Source organism: Phoxinus phoxinus (assembly GCF_949152265.1).
Source record: "Phoxinus phoxinus genome assembly, chromosome: 18".
Lineage (NCBI taxonomy): Eukaryota > Metazoa > Chordata > Actinopteri > Cypriniformes > Leuciscidae > Phoxinus > Phoxinus phoxinus.
The window spans coordinates 18178254-18195372 of NC_136893.1; the positions used below are offsets into that span (position 1 = coordinate 18178254).

At 38.9% G+C, this 17119-nt stretch overlaps 2 protein-coding genes across 5 annotated transcripts in view; one reads left to right on the top strand and one right to left on the bottom strand.

Annotated features, from left to right (window-relative positions):
- The window catches only part of pofut1 (protein O-fucosyltransferase 1), a 328122-nt gene that overhangs the window by 9934 nt on the left and 301069 nt on the right, over positions 1-17119 (top strand). The gene's annotated exons all lie outside the window — the stretch shown is intronic.
- Positions 10085-17119, bottom strand: part of slco4a1 (solute carrier organic anion transporter family, member 4A1) — a 39817-nt gene continuing 32782 nt past the window's right edge. For all 4 annotated transcript variants that reach the window (XM_079587799.1, XM_079587802.1, XM_079587800.1 and 1 more), the window contains exons 7-12: positions 16823-16977; positions 16462-16714; positions 14335-14497; positions 13816-13991; positions 12888-13101; positions 10085-11910 (exon numbers count right to left, since the gene is read on the bottom strand). In XM_079587799.1, coding sequence (XP_079443925.1) covers positions 11731-11910; positions 12888-13101; positions 13816-13991; positions 14335-14497; positions 16462-16714; positions 16823-16977 — 1141 coding nt within the window. In that variant the 3' untranslated portion in view covers positions 10085-11730. The remainder of the gene's footprint in view (positions 11911-12887; positions 13102-13815; positions 13992-14334; positions 14498-16461; positions 16715-16822; positions 16978-17119) is intronic.

Below are 17119 nucleotides of genomic sequence, written 5' to 3' on the forward strand. Positions count from 1 at the left end.
GTGATTCTAACAATATTGTGCCTTTGTGATATTGTTACAGTTATAGTTATCGTTAACAGTTATTGTTCTTGAAGTATACTGCCCTTTACACAGAAAATACACTACATGCTTAAGAATGTACAAATAATGTGTCAAATAATGAAACTGAATATATTTGTATTTATATTTATTGTAACTAAAAATGAAATATAATTTTTTTCCCCTTTATCTCATCTAGGGCAGGACTTGGTTCAATCCGTCTGCTGTTGATTAGATGGAGGCAGATCTGAATGTAAGCTTAAAGTTGATTGCAAGAAGAAAGGGTTTAGGCGCATTAAATGATGTCATTTCATGGGAAGATAAAGTTATAGCATTTTGATTAAAATGCAATTAAAAAAAAATTAAGAATAAAACATGCATGAAATTTTATTCAATGAAATGTATTTTGGAAATAGATAGGGTGAATTCCCATTTCATGCCGACAAGCATAATTATGCTGTTGTCTTTCTGAAGCAGCAGCACACTTGCCTAAACAGCTCTCAAGGTTTGGGAACAGAAGAAGCAGTGTTACGTGAATGTTTCTACTTCACAAGCTCTCATTTTGTGCCTTTCAATGGGTATTACTATGAACTGTTTTGTTCAGCTTTGTTTGAAAGCAAAACAAAAGAGGTCCACAGACATCCATCAGCAGCTTGCAGTAATTAGATTCCTCTATCTGGTCTCAATCGCTTTTATCCCCTCTTAATGACAGACTACCTGTCCTGTCGCTCTGGATGAAAAATATCATTTATTCTTTTGAGCTCCATTTTTGTGAAGAAGACAAAGGAATTTAAGGGGTTAGTTCACCCAAAAATGAAAATTCTGTCAGTACTCACCCTCATGTTGTTCCAACCCCGTAAGACATTCGTTCATCTTCAGAACACAAATGAAGATATTTTTAATTAAATCTAAGAGCTGTCTCACTCCTCCATAGGCTTCTATTGTAATTGAAACTTGCCGCCCCAGAAAGTTACATTTACATCTATGCATTTGGCAGACGCTTTTATCCAAAGTAACTTACATTGAATTTCAAGGTACACATTTACATTCTTATCAATTCTTGCTTTCCCTGGGAATCAAACCCATGACCTTGACATTGCAAACACTAACGCTCAACAGTTTGAGCTGCAGGAAAGATAATTAAAGACATCGTTAAAATAGTCCATGTGACTACAGTGGATCAACCATAAGTTTATCAAGCGACGAGAATACTTTTTGTGCGCAAAAAAACAAAAAACAAACAACAAAACGACTTTATTCAACTATTCATTTTCTTCTGTGTGGGCCTCGAGTGAGTAACAGCGCAGCACTTCTGGGTTGTACGTCAGAACGTAGGCTCACTATTGGCCAGCATCACACACACATGACCAGCGTCAGCCAATTAGTGTGCCTACGTTGAGCATACATGTCCACTGTAGTGAACACCAGGACTTAAATCATGTTTATCAGGCATTTTGGGAGACACAAGTGAATATGGAAATAAATTATACATCAATATTCCTATGAAATATTAGATATTATTATTAAAATGTTGCTCATTATTACTCCAATTATTACACTTTTTTTCATTAAATGTTGCTCCAAGAACGCATTGAATGGAAATTTTAATTTATGGCCATTTTACCAACATATTGCATAAAGTAAAATGGTGTATCAATTAATTCCGTTATATCTTTCATAACATAGTTGAGAATTATCTTTATACACATTTTGGTTTAAAAAAATCCAGAGAAAATGTATTGGTGATTGAAAAAAATCCCATTGTTTTTGCCTCTACGTACATATAATTAAGTGTCATTTTTTTTAAACAACCGAGTCCTGGTGTCCTCTACAGAGGACATATGAATAAAATATAATTTCCCCCCCCCCCCCCCCCCCAATTTTTTTTTAACCATTTGTTTCTTATGCTCTAAACAATGTGATGACATGAAAACAACTAATTTAAAAAGTTTTACTGGGTCTCGTGAGCTTAATATTTGCTAAAAATAAATAAATAAATCCTTTACTGTTTTTACTCTTCTAACATTTTTGACATGCTTTGTGAGTAATTGTCGTCATCTTCTGATTCTATTTTCCCCTCTTGTTATGTTGTTGAGCCTCCTGTGGTAGTAATAATGGTCAGTCTCAGTGGAGAGGAGTTCACACTCTCTTCCAAGAAGTGATTTTAGTCACACAGATTAGACGAGGCCTCTCAGCTTTTCTTTGTCTCTCCTGCTCTCTCTCTCATGTTAAGATCACATCTTGTCTGTTACACAGATCTAGACATGTTGTTCCCTCCCATTTTGTTTTGTTGTTATAGACTTCCTGTTTTGATGGACAATCTTCTAGAAACGCCATAATGACTTTAAAAAATAAAAAATAAACAAATGAAGAGCTTCATCAAGGTCACACTGAATCATGGTGGTCATTTCAAAATCTTGTACATTTTAATTTAGATAATTTTATGAAATCCATAATTAAAGTTTCTGCATTTTAATTATTTCCATAATTTATTTTATTATAAAGTCAAAGTTAAAAACATAAAACAGGAAAATGCATTAAAGTTTGTTATGTAAAGTCTGTTACTAATATTTAGTTATTTTCTATTTTAAAAATGTTATCTATTACTCAATTTCAATACAATTCTTTGGTTCGTTTCATTCCAGTGTTGCCCTCAGGAAACTTATATTATGTTTCAATATACTTTTTTTAGGTAATGATTTCCATTTCATGTTGTGAAGTGATATTTTTTTACCCATTGTTTTCATATTTTGTGCATTAATGGTTCAAAAAGGACAGTTCACTCATCATTTACTCATCCTCATGTTATTCCAAATCCCCCATTTTTGGGTGAAGTATTATGTGTGTTTTTTTAAAGCATGCACATTCTCATAACATGAATGTTTAGGGATCATTTTTTTCTATAATAATCTCTATGATTATTAATCCTGGTTTCACAGATAGGGCTAGATTCATCCAGAATTAAGCCTTAGTTCAATTAGGACATTTAAGTATCTTTTATTAACGTGCATAAGAAAAAAAAAAACATTAAGAGTGCATTTTGAGACAAAACAATGACACTGATATAGCCTATTTTAAGAAATGTCAGTACAAGTTGCTTTCAGTTAAAACAGATGCAAACATGCATTTTAGTCTGTAAGACGTGTCTGTGAAAACGGGGGTAATAATCACAGAATGTGTGATTTTAAATGGATATTTACAGTCCATAAGTTATTTTTTTATAGCAGCATTATGGATTTCTGTGTGTATACTTCCACTTACATCTGCATAATGTTAAATGTTAAAACCACAAAGTTAAAACCCCTTGATTTTTTTCATAGAAATGCAATGCCTGTTTGTTCACTTGATTTGTTTATATTGATATAGGTGTGAAATGTGTGTGTGTGTATGTGTGCGTGTGTGAGAGAGAGAGGGTGTCAGAGGGGAAATGTCTGTCTTATTGACGCTCTCTAATCTTGATCACTCAGTGACATATGGAGAGGTTGTTCTGTGTGAGATTGACATGAAAGACCTGACCTTCACAGTCAGCTTCACAGCCACCAGAGATATCTAATATCTAACAAAGGCTGCTTTAACAGAGGGCCATATGAAATGGGTGTATATATGCGTATCTTCAGCTTTATTAAAAATTATTGTGTTTAACTACTTAACTACTTTATCTATTCATCCATCCATCCTACTAGAAACGTGACAGAAATGTTAAGAACAAAACACTGATAATTGCATTTCACATTCCCGTTTCATGGAAGATTTGATTTCACCTGTGACGTCTTTACTACTACTAATTCTGCTACGAAATTGGAAAACGCTCCTGCTTGCTTAAAGTAAATAGTCTGCTGCTTCTCGGTTTGATGTTTACTCTATATTCCATTCTATAAGTGCTGGCTAAAAAGCCTCATCGTGTTGATGGAGAAGGGCTGATCTCTGTTCAATCACCCCTGCTCTCCGCTCTCCTCCAGCAACAGCAGGGACAGTTTACACAGTCGGTAAAACAGATGGCTGAGTGAATTATCTAAAAAAAATGACTCCATTTTGTGAGGTGGTCAAGGGGTTAGGACAGTTAGATGTCAGTCCAACCATATTGCCTCAATCCCCTAACACACACAGAGGGATCTTTTCTGATTGTGCGTGAGTGTGTGTTTGTGTATGTGACTCTGTGCCTTCAGGCTAATGTTTCAGCTCTATCATGACACCTGTGAGAAATGTTTCAGCTTCTCGCATACTGTTCATTTATTTTGGATCTCTTTTTAGCTCTTGAATCTCCCTGTGTTATATCCATGCTATGGACACACTAAACACTGTTCAAACATTTAGAGTCAGTAAGATGTAAGAAATTAATACTTTTGTTCAGTTAAGCTGCATTAAATAGATCAAAAGTGGCAGTAGACTTTTACGTTGTTACATATGCGCTGGGTTTTTTACCTTTAGAATCCTGGAAAAAAAATGTTACACGGTTTCCACAAAAAGCAACACGACTGTTCCCTTTCGTTGTCACTTCGAGTTACGTCGAATGACGACGAATGGGGTTCGCTTAGAAGCCTATCCTCTTCGAACAGTAATAAAACGAGCCAATGGCAAGCAAATGCCATGGGTCTGCTGAATTTGCATAGCGTAACTCCGCCCCACTGTGTGGGTATATAAGGAAGTGAGCCGGCAACATGCAGATATGTTTTCGCTTTTCTCTACATTCCTCTTCGAGACGAGCTTCCCTCCAGGTGTTGGTGTGACAGCGAGTTCCAGCGAGTGCACATTCCCTGCGATCTGAGCAGTGATCTGCCAGTGTGTGTGTGTGTTCTCTCCCTGGTCGCTTCAGCATCTGCGGGGATCTTCCTTCTCTCTAAAAGAGCAAAGCGCGTGGCACGTCTTTTTAAAGATGCATCGCCCGTGCCCTTCTGGTTGTGGTCACTGGCTGTCTGATTTAGATGGGCACAATCGCTGTTTTGCGTGTTTGGGCTTAGAGCACGCTAAAACAGCGCTTGTGGATGACTCATGTTTTCATTGCGGAAACATGACCATCGCGACACTACGGTCGAGACTCAGTGATCTCGAAAGAGTGAGAGTCCCCTCATCCACACCCCGATCTACCCCCTCTAGTGCAGATAGAGCTGGTACTTCGGCTGGTGGCCAGGGTGACCTGAGGGTGACGGTGTGGCAACAACAACCGACGATTCGTCCCCGGGCCACATCCCCCTCTCAAGTGCCGCAACCCGCGAGCCGACCAGATGATGCGCTCGATCAGTCCCGGCCAACGGTCGGCGGCGGACCGAGCGCGCCGTCTGGCGCTCGTAATGACGATGCTATGTCGATCACAGCATCACAAGGTGGGCAGGAGTCCTCGGGAGATGAGGGGTCGGCTGTGCTGCCGCCTTCGGGCGCGTCAGCATTGCCCGATCCTGAGCTGACGGCCATGCTTTCCCGGGCGGCCACGAGCATCGGGTTAGAGTGCAATCCGCCGCCCTGCCCCGAGCGCTCGCGTCTGGACGATTGGTTTTTGGGGGCGGCCGCCGATTCACGTCGGCGTCCGACCCCAATGCCTTTCTTTCCGGATGTGCATGAGGAGGTCTCGAGGTCCTGGAAGGCACCGTTGTCTTCCCGTGATCGCTCGGCGACCTTCTCCGCCTTTCCTCCTCTTGATCAGGCGGCTGTTTACGGGTACACTGGGGTACCTATGGTTGAACGCTCTGTTGCGATGCAACTGTGTCCTCAGAGCGCTTCTTCCCGTGGTGATCCTAAGCACCCCTCCAAGGCCTGTAGGTTTTCGTCAACCCTGGTGGCGAAGACCTATAGAGCTGCGGGGCAGGCAGCTGCCTCATTGCATGCCATGGCCACTCTGCAGGTCTACCAGGCCCAGATGCTCATGGACATGCACGAGGGGAGGACTGACCCAGGGCTCTTCAATGAGCTGCGTGCCGCCACTGACCTCGCTCTCCGGGCGACGAAAGTGACCGCACGCTCCCTGGGTCAGGTGATGTCCACTAGTGTGGTCCAGGAGAGACACCTCTGGCTCAACCTGGCCGATATGAGGGACGCTGAGCGGACTCGTCTGCTCGACGCTCCCATATCCCAGGCTGGCCTCTTCGGCGGAGCGGTTGAAGATTTTGCCCAACAGTTTTCAACCGCCCAGAAGCAGACTGAGGCTATAAAACATATTCTGCCCCGACGGCCCGCTGCTGCCTCCACCCAGCCGTTGGCTCAGACGCCTCAGCCTGCTCGCCGCCGAGGGCGCTCGCCCACGGCTCCCGCCCCTCCCGCACGGCCCCAGCAGCAGCCTTCATCCGGGCCGCGTCGTGGAGGACGCCGCAGGCAGGCGCCACAGCCCTCTCCAGCCCCGCACCCCGCTAAACGCCAGGCCAAGCGGCGCTCCTGAGACGGGCTGCTCAGAGATGGCAATCAGTTCTTCACAGGAGATGGTAGTCTGGATCTGTGTAGGGAACGGAGACGTTACGTCTTCCTGCCACTTCCGCTGTACCGCTGGAACAGCCTGAGTTCAGCTTGGCTCCTTCAGCGAGAAACATATCTGCATGTTGCCGGCTCACTTCCTTATATACCCACACTGTGGGGCGGAGTTACGCTATGCAAATTCAGCAGACCCATGGCATTTGCTTGTCATTGGCTCGTTTTATTACTGTTCGAAGAGGATAGGCTTCTAAGCGAACCCCATTCGTCGTCATTCGACGTAACGTCTCCGTTCCCTACTCAGGGAACGAGGGTTACATCCGTAACCGAGACGTTTTCAACATTGATAATAATTAGAAATGTTTCCTGAGCAGCAGATCAGCATATCAGAATGATTTCTGAAGGATCATGTGAGTAATGATTCTGAAAATTCAAATTTGACATCACAGGAATAAATTACATTTGAAAATAGATTCAAAGAAAACAGTTATTTTAAATTGCAACATAGCGAACATAAACAGAAGCTCAACCGAACCTGCTTGAGGCGCATGAACAATCCCCTTTTTTTGTGGAAGCTCAACTGTTCTGCGTAACACGAGAATGAACCTCATTGGTTCTTGCTGAAGCTCAAACGTGCTGCGTAACATGATAATGAACCTCATTGGTTCTTGCTGAAGCTCAAACGTGCTGCGTAACACAAGAATGAACCTCATTGGTTCTTGCTGAAGCTCAAACGTGCTGCGTAACACAAGAATGAACCTCATTGGTTCTTGCTGAAGCTCAAACGTGCTGCGTAACACAAGAATGAACCTCATTGGTTCTTGAGAAGCTCAAACGTGCTGCGTAACACGAGAATTAATATAATTGGTTCTTGCTGAAGCTCAAACGCGCTGCGTAACACGAGAATGAATATCATTGGTTCTTGCTGAAGCTCAAACGTGCTGCGTAACACGAGAATGAATATCATTGGTTCTTGAGAAGCTCAAACATGCTGCGTAACACGAGTATGAATCGCATTGGTTCTTGCGGAAGCTCAAACGTCCTGCGTAACACGAGAATGAATCTCATTGGTTCTTGCTGAAGCTCAAACGTGCTGCGTAACACGAGTATGAATCGCATTGGTTCTTGCGGAAGCTCAAACGTCCTGCGTAACACGAGAATTAATCTCATTGGTTCTTGCTGAAGCTCAAACGCGCTGCGTAACACGAGAATGAATATAATTGGTTCTTGCTGAAGCTCAAACGTGCTGCGTAACACGAGAATGAATATCATTGGTTCTTGCTATAGCTCAAACGTGCTGCATAACACGAGAATGAATATCATTGGTTCTTGCTGAAGCTCAAACGTGCTGCGTAACACGAGAATGAATATCATTGGTTCTTGAGAAGCTCAAACGTGCTGCGTAACACGAGAATGAATATCATTGGTTCTTGAGAAGCTCAAACGTGCTGCGTAACACGAGAATGAATATCATTGGTTCTTGAGAAGTTCAAACGTGCTGCGTAACACGAGAATGAATCTCATTGGTTCTTGCAGAAACTCAAACGTCCTGCATAACACGAGAATGAATCTCATTGGTTCTTGAGAAGCTACAACGTGCTGTGTAACACGAGAATGAATCTCATTGGTTCTTGCTGAAGCTCAAACGTGCTGCGTAACACGAAAATTAATCTCATTGGTTCTTGAGAAGCTCAAACGTGCTGCGTAACACGAGAATGAACCTCATTGGTTGTCTTATGTCAAGCAAACATGCCTGATGTTTACCATATCTGGGGGGGTATATTACAAAGCAGGTTATGTGGCATACCCGGTATCTAAGCGGATAACCTCAACTTTCGGGTCCAAAAACAGAGGTACTGTAACTTCCAGGGTATGTAGCAACTTACTCTCTGAGTCTGAACATAACCTGCCCTGGAGCTGTTCCAGGGTTAAGAGGCTTTCAGCCCGTTTGATGAAGCTCCAGTGGTGCGTGACAGATCGCGTGCATTTTTTGCAACGGGATGTTTCTATACTATAATATATTCCTATATTTAAAAAAAAACAACTTCTATGATATTTATTAGCTACCTTTCTAGCAATGTGGAAGCAAAATGACTTAACATAAAGAAACTTTTACAGCCATGATATCTTTGCAAGCACAGACTGTTATTTACTTAAATCAGTCTTTCTTTTTATTATAATTAGCAGCATCAAACACACAATATAGTATTTACAGTGTTGAAAGATTATTAAACAAAAAAGATTGAAAAATTATTTAGGAACCAATAGGTGACTCATCAATTCGTTGCTCCAATGCTAAAGCTAGTAGCCTAATAATGCTCACAACTTGTAATAATGACTTAAATGAGCTCATTACAGTATGTTTCGCCTTAAATGAATGCATTGCTAACTGTGTGATTTGTAAGTGTAGCCTACTTGGACACAATCACCATAACAGATTCTACATTGTAATGTAGACATGCATTTTCTGTAAAGCTGCTTTGAAACAATATGTAGGCTATTGTGAAGAGCACTATACAAATAAATCATAAATGTCTGTGAATTGAAATTATTCAAATTATAGATTCATGAGGTTGTTTGATGCAGACAAATCAAATCGTGGTAAACTAATCTTATTTTACAGCATGAGGATCCATGACAAACAGCCATGTTGTGTATTATTTGTGATCTCGCATGATGCCATTCCTTCATTAGAATGTCAATTCAAACCCTGCCTTTCCAGCCAATGTTTGGCATGTTGCTAATAAAAAAACAAGTTTTTCCTCTACTGCCGCAAAACCTCTCTATCCCCTTTGACATCACCTGCAAAAATACTTATGTATTATTTATTGTATAATATGTATCACTACAAAAATATTTACTATGGACCCATTTCCCCAAAATCAGTTTGTCCATATAATATTCCACTCTAAATTCTTATCTTTTGCTTTAACATTTTGATTTACGTTTTACAACTCAGAGCAAGATATGGTAGATTTGATCATCTAATAAAATAATTCCAGACACATCCTGTGACATTTCACAATGACATTTTCCAGCAGAAATCCTTACGTTTTGAACATATCTTCAGAGCTTAATGTGTGTGTATTTAACAGTGTGTTCAGATGTTGCATGCTGCTAAACTAACCATGTCTTGTATTATTATTATATTACTATCTCTTTTTACTAAGAACGGCTTCTTGTAAAATTTAGTTGGCGAGACAAATTTACAACGTATAACCAGTGACATCTAGTGGCACCAACAAATAATACAATGACCAGACGCCTGTCAGTAAACTAGTGATCTTTGCTGTTTCTTTAATTTAATGAGCAAAAGCAACGCAATTCTTGAGAATTTTGTATTTTCATTACGTTCAATCTACTTTATGTTAACTTTCAATTTACAAATGTATCCTTTGTGTTTGGACTACGTGAATAATTTGTATTATCATACATGCACAGCTCTTCTAGCCTCCATTACACATTAATTCCATACTGGATAGGGAGAGTAAATGTTAAGCATTTGTATTGAGTTTTTTTTAAAACGAAGAAATGTTATGATTGTGCGCTTTTAGTTCACTAATCAAATAACTAGGCTATATTTGTTTATGTCATTTTTGCATGCGACTTTGCATAGAATATGTGCGCGCGCATATACAGAGATGAACAGGAATAAAATATGACAGTTTTTGGTTGTTACTCAAAACTTTTATCGAAACTTCAGCTTAAAAATTACTTGACAAAGAAAGTACCAAAACTAATTACATTGCAAGTGATTAGAAACACAGTGGTAAAAAAAGAAAGAAAGAAAATCAAATAAATATCAATGAAGACAAAAACAGGCCCATTCACAAACTCCTTATGTGACACAACAAGACACATTTCTTTCAGTCATTGGGATAAAAAATACACATGAAGCAACACAAATGCAATACAAATATCATGTTACTCTTTGTTGTTGCATGTTTAGTTTAATTGTGCAAATCTTATTTTTTTGAGTGCATCATTGTCATTCAGGCTTTGCCATCAGTCAATGTAATCCATCAAAATCCATCACATCAGGGAAAGAAGAAAAAAAGATTTTGAGAGTTCTGATACAACATGAATCCATACAAATTCATTTAATAACAAATAAAAAAAACTCTCAACTTATACTGTAGTATCATTGGTGAGATGTCTTTAATAGCACTTGATATAAGCAAATTAGATATTAGTTATGCTTCATATATTTGGATTTAAGCAGCTTGTGGTACTTCAATGTTCAACCAGAAGAAAATCCTACATACAAAGAGAAAAAAAAATCCTTCTTGTTCTGTTACTGTATGAACAATCAAGAAATTGTCTTTTAATGTTTGACAACATGACATCCTGAAAATCAGTGCAAGAATAATTTTTAGTGTAATCTCAAAGTGAAGTGCTTTCCAGGAATATCCCATCTCGGGTGGGATTTCGCAACATGGCATTCAGTTGCAAAAAGTTCATTTTGTAAACCTGCTCCCCCTTCAACTCTCACTTGCATCTCTATGTGACCTCACACTTCGAAACCTCCCTTGTCCTGCGCTACAGTATTTTGGCACATTTTAAAATGGTAAAAATATTCAGAATCAATGAATACAAAAATCACAAGTTGTACATGCGTTACTGTGGACTAGAACTGCGTAAAATGGTGTTGCAGGACAACACTTGGTTTAATAACACTACTGTAAATGGTTCGGATGTAAATTTCTATCAGTGAAGTTAGTTTAAAGTGCAATTTAGAGAGATTTAAGGGTTTGTGAGTAGGTTTTTTTTCTGTAATATCTTTCTAACTGTGCTGAATTATGAAAAATACTTTAAAGGCACAGTTTGTAACTAATTGTCAGTTTTTCTTTATGTCTAACTGAGCAGCATTTCAATACACTATCTTTAATATAACAGCTTAACACTTTGTCATAATAATTTCTCCACATTTGCACAATTGCTCTTACCGTTACATTTATATTAAGTGCTCTTTTCATATATTGTCCATGGCTTTTTCCTTGCAAAAAGGCTCTAATTTTTAATTTTCTAATTTTTTTAATCTTTTGGTAGGTTCCGTTTATGTAACTCATACGGTTTGCTCTGATTTCACCTCTGACCTTTGGTCGTTCATTGTGACATAGATGCTTTCAGTTCTCAGGAGTTTTAGGCTGGTGGGCAATGAAAGTAAATGAGAATATATCATAGATGAATGTTGGGAACAATGCACTCCCGGAGGGACGGGGCACAGTGAACAGTGATGGTGTTGACCTTATACACACGCACAGAAGCATACACGCACAATTTGAGGTGAGATGTTTTTTGTAGACTCGGCTGAGGTCATAATTTGGCATGCGGGTTGGAGATGATCTCAGGTGGAATGTCTTTGATTGGCAGGTCTCTGTTCTTCCCCCCACTATCATGCCCTCCCACATCTGTGCTCTCACAGCTGCTCTGGGGAGACTCGGGGGGCGGCTGGTAGAGCAGGCTGGCAAGCAAGAAGAAAGAAGTGCCTAAAACCTGAGAAAAAGAGATCGAGTTTAGATTAGATTGCCCTTAGGTTCATTTGAAAAGGTTTATGCGGTTGATGTGACCCTGATCTAAAAGTGAACAGCTATTGATGATAAACAATAGGCTTCAATGGGGAGGCCGCACTAAAAACGCGAAAATAAAAATATTTGTGTGACGGTAACCTTTAAAATAATACAAAGATTAATACTTCAAATAAATGCTGTTCTTTTGGACTTTCTATACAGCAAAGAATCCTGAAAAAATTATCTAGTTTTCCACAAAAATATGAAGCAGCACATCTGTTTACAACATTGATAATAATAAAAAAATGAGCAGCAAATCAGCATATTAGAATGATTTCTGAAGGATCATGTGACACTGAAAAGTGGAGTAATGATGATGAAAATTCAGCTTTGACATGATATGAATAAATTGTATTTTCTTTATTAAATAAATGCACTGGTGAGAATAAGACACTTCTTTCAAAAACATTTAAAAATCTTATTGACCAACAGTAGTTTACTGCATATAGTTTTTTTTAATTTTTTTAAAGATTTTGTTTTTAGATCACTTCGATGTCACACAAATGGTGACAAATATTAAGACATTTGTTAATTTTTCAATTCAACCTTTCACTCAAATTGTTAAGCTGATAATATAATTTGTAGCGATTCGAAAACATTTGTATTAAATTAGAAAAATGCTAAATGGAAGCATTTTCACTTGTGGTCTCAGACTAAATGGCCTCCGGTAGCACATTGACACAAGAGTTTTGTAAAAGCTAAAGTATAACACATCAAGTGGGGACCAAACATCTCTTTGTCTCGTCAATGTACCACTGAAGGCCGATGGAATAAATGGCCTCCTGTGGTACACTGAAAAGTCCGTTTTAAGACTTTCATACAAGCTAAACTGTATTTAATGTGGAATGAGTCAGCACTGGTTATTTTCATAATTTCCACATCTTTTCAAGTGTTTTTCTCTACCTTGTAGATGATGCCGGCAATGAGCGAGTACTGGCTCATGGCTGAGTTGTGGTACAGATAACAGGAGCCGTATTCCCCACACTGCTCCTCCCACAGCAGACAGGAGATGTCAATCACTGAGCCGAACGCTATGGGGCCTGGGATCCCACCGAGAGTCCTTACTACGATCCACTGGATCCCAAGCCCAAACGATCTCTGACTGTCAGGAACACACCTGCAGGAAAGACAGTTTCATTATTGACAAATATCTGGATTATAATGTATGGCATTAGAAATACTACTATCTATTTGGAATGAAAAACTAGCTTTCTACTTACTAGCTATAACTTATAATGCTTTTTTCCAAATGTAAAGTGAAAGAGTAGGCATTATTGCACAATACATTTGAAACAGTAGTATGCTGCATTGTGGTCACATGACCTAATAACGTTTATTTAGCATTTTTTAATCTAAACCTTTCAATATAAGTCTCTTATGCTCACTAAGGTGGCATTTATTCAATAAAAATAAAGTAAAAACAGTAATATTGTGAAACATTATTACATTATAATATACCGGTAACTGTTTTCTATGTGAATATATTTTAAAATGTAATTTATTCCTGTGATGCAAAGCTGAATTTTCAGCATCGTTACTCCAGTCTTCAGTGTCACATGATCCTTCAGAAATTATTCTAATAATTTTGATGCTCAAGAAACATTTATTATCCTCAATGTTGAAAACCGTTGCGCAGCTTCATATATTTGTGAAAGCCGTGATATATTTTTTCAGGATTCTTTGATAAACAAAGTTCAAAATAACTGCATTTATTTGCCATTGAAATATTCTGTAACATTTAAGGCATCCTTGCTTAATAAAAGTATTTCTTACCAAAAATCTTACTGACCACAAACTTTTGAATGGTAGTACTGTACATGTAGTGTCATACCTGAGTGTGGCAGTAAGTGCAGGGATGCTGCAGAGGAAAGTGAAGAAGATGACGACGAAGAGGAAGGTGAGGAAGGCTGGCATGTGATTGCAGGACGACACACACCTCCCTTCTTCAGCAAAACCTTGTTCTCCCCATGATATATTCCCTACCACACAGCTGCAGTCAGAGAACACCTATACATTTGTACAGTAAACACACACGCCAACAGGGACAAATTCATAATCATTTTTATTCTCAGAGTGTACACATTTTTATGCCAAATCTAGTTATCGTAACATAATTGTTATCTAAGAGTAAAAAACATTTTTGCATCTTAGTTTCAACACTTCAGTTTAGTGTTATGTTCTGAAACTTACAGTATTCCTTCATAGAACAAGGTCATATTTGGGAGGATAAGACCCCTTTAATTAAATTACCTTACAAAATGTATACAGTTATGTCGAGTTAATTGACTGATCGTGTTGTTAAATGCATGTACGTGACAGTGAGAGAGTGTAGAACGTGAGGTTTGTGTACCTGTCTTCCTCTGGGGCTGTTGGTGTGGTTGATGGAGCTGCAGCCGGCGTGGCAGGGAGAGAAATACATCACTCCATTCGCACCACACACAGGGTTAAACAACTCCTTAACACAGTGACATCCAATGTTACAGCTTACGGTCAGATTGCCCAGATCTGAGAAGCTGAAGGGAGAGAGAAAATGTTTAGGTATACATTTTGTTTCACCTCAACCAATCAATAAAACACTGTCAGTCAATCCCCTCTTTCCTGCTCTGGATATTAATTTAGACCATTATCTGTGTAATAAATCACTCATACGGCATATCAGACTTGATTGAAAAGGTTAACACCTACAGGCAGGGCTGCATGATAATAGTAAAACTGACAATCATGATTATTGTGCTAAAAATGATAATCATTAATATTGTCATTTTAGAAATTTAGAAGATTATTGCACTTTTACATTAGCACAAATCAAGAAAATGACAACCGGCATAGTACCACATATAGTTCCCTGTTGGCCAATAAATGAACACTCTTACTGAACATTATAAACAACAAGAAGCTTCTCTTAAAAGCTAATCCAGTGAAATTCCTAATAAAACTGTTTGATTATTCAATGATTTATTACAGTTAATCACTGAGGTTTGATCACAGATTTAGTCACAGCAAACAGCACAAATGACCATGTAACGACCATGTATATTTCTTGGTCGACCATGCGCTTTCATTTGAGCAAAATATTGGCTATTTTAGAAGGAGGGATTTATGCCGCCATACTGCATGTTGCACTTTTCCCATTAATAGTAATACAAGTGCAAAGTCTTTGTATATCTACAGTCTTTAAAGGTGCAGTAAGCGGTTTTTGAAAAACGCTGTTGAAAGATGCTGTGTGCACAACAACAAACTTATAGCCAACCAGCAGTAGGGGGCGTGTCCACTAATGATGGGAGAAGAGAGAGAGCTGAGCAAGAGGGAAATTTGAAGAAAAGAGAGATGGCTGAGAGACATTACAAAAGAGAAAAGATAAGAGGAATATCACTGGAAATAGAAGGGGATATGATCAGGCAAGAGCTTTAGGACCCGCGTTAATATTAGAAAATATTTCCAGCACTGAAGAAACCGAAATAGGAAGGCCTGAAATCGCACACCGAGGTTGTATTGTTTCTGCTCCATACGTGAGTAACATTGGTTTTGCTGCTGGCGACTAACAACGGACTCTTGTTGTATATACTCTTGTGTACTGTATGTTTATATTTTGTGCTTCCTTATCGTTCGTTTGACATCTTAGCTTTATTTTTCACAAAGCATTATTTTGCTTTGCTTCTGCTATGATAAAAGAGAAACTCTTTGCATTTGGGGGGCGGAGCAATGAAAGGAGGGGTGTGTTAGTTTGGGTTGATTTCAAATATCAACAGTGTTCAACAATGATTTAAAAAAACATCGCATACTGCACCTTTAAGCTTTGTTGCCAATGCAAGATAACACAAATGTCAAATGAAACGTCTTCAGGATATATAACCAATGGGGCAAATAGTGCAGACGATTATTCTTAATTAATCTAGAGAAGCAGAAATTGTGATAACTAAAATGATCACAACAACCCTACCTATAGGTAACTAAAAGTGTAATACATTTTATTAATATCATAAAGACGTAACTCTTTTTTGTTGTTCATTTCGAAGATCATCTTTTTATTTTTTTGTATTGTATTATTAATCTGACATTTCCAGACTTGACTCAACAAATAAATAATAACATATCTGACAAGCCCCTTTATCTTTATTGATAAAAACTGAATAAATCATGACAAAAACCTCCTGATGGGAAAAAGTAAGTCTCTATAGCATTTCCCAGTATTTAGGGAGAAGAAAAAAACATAAATGTTTATTCAAAAACAAAGACAATAGACCGCAGCCAGGAAAGCAGGACTAATGGGAAACGGGACAGGGTGCATTTTTTTCATTAAATAATAAATGTGCTAAATTAGCATGAAGTAGTTCATTTTGTTGATGCATTTATTTAAAAAAAATCTCAAACTGATGAGGTATGGTTTTAATCTCTTGCTGTAATAAATACAAATATTACGTTTTTATTGCAGTTTATATTGTTTGCAGATCTGTAATGAGATCAAAGTGTTCAGCACCTGCTTTTGTGGATTTCTGTCTGCAGGTAGAGGGCGCTGTAGTTGTTGTGTGTGAAGTTGCTGTAGTATGGGGTAGTTACTCCTGCCATGGGCACATTAGGACAGTGTACCAAAAATATGAAGATAGCCATTAGGCTGACCACTGCACACAGCATGCAGAAACGGATGATCCCACGGCAACGAAGGTTCAGCTTCTTTACAATGAAGCCACCAAGGAAGGTGCCACCTCCACCAGCTGGAACCACCATATACCCTGGAACGAGAAGATGGAGTTAAAAACAACTCAATGTAGTTGTACTCTTATATTCTAAGAGTAATTTGAGCAAGAGGGTTTGGCATTGCGCTTAATTGTGATTTTTACCAAACCAGGTTGCTGCCTCTGAAGCACTCAGACTAAACTGAGACTCCAGAAATTTGGGGCCAAACGTGGACATCCCAGCTATGAGAGTGGCCTCAGTGGCACCAGCAAGACACAAACAGATGAAGGTAGGGTTTTTCAAAAGAAGCAGCATTGACCTATAGAAAAAATATAGAGAAAAATTAGTTGTCACAGTTACCATGGTGTTACGATGCTCTCTACTTTTTATAGATGGATTTTATAGGTAGAGCAAGGGGAATGGGATAGACACGACACAAGTGGACATCAGCAAGACGAGAC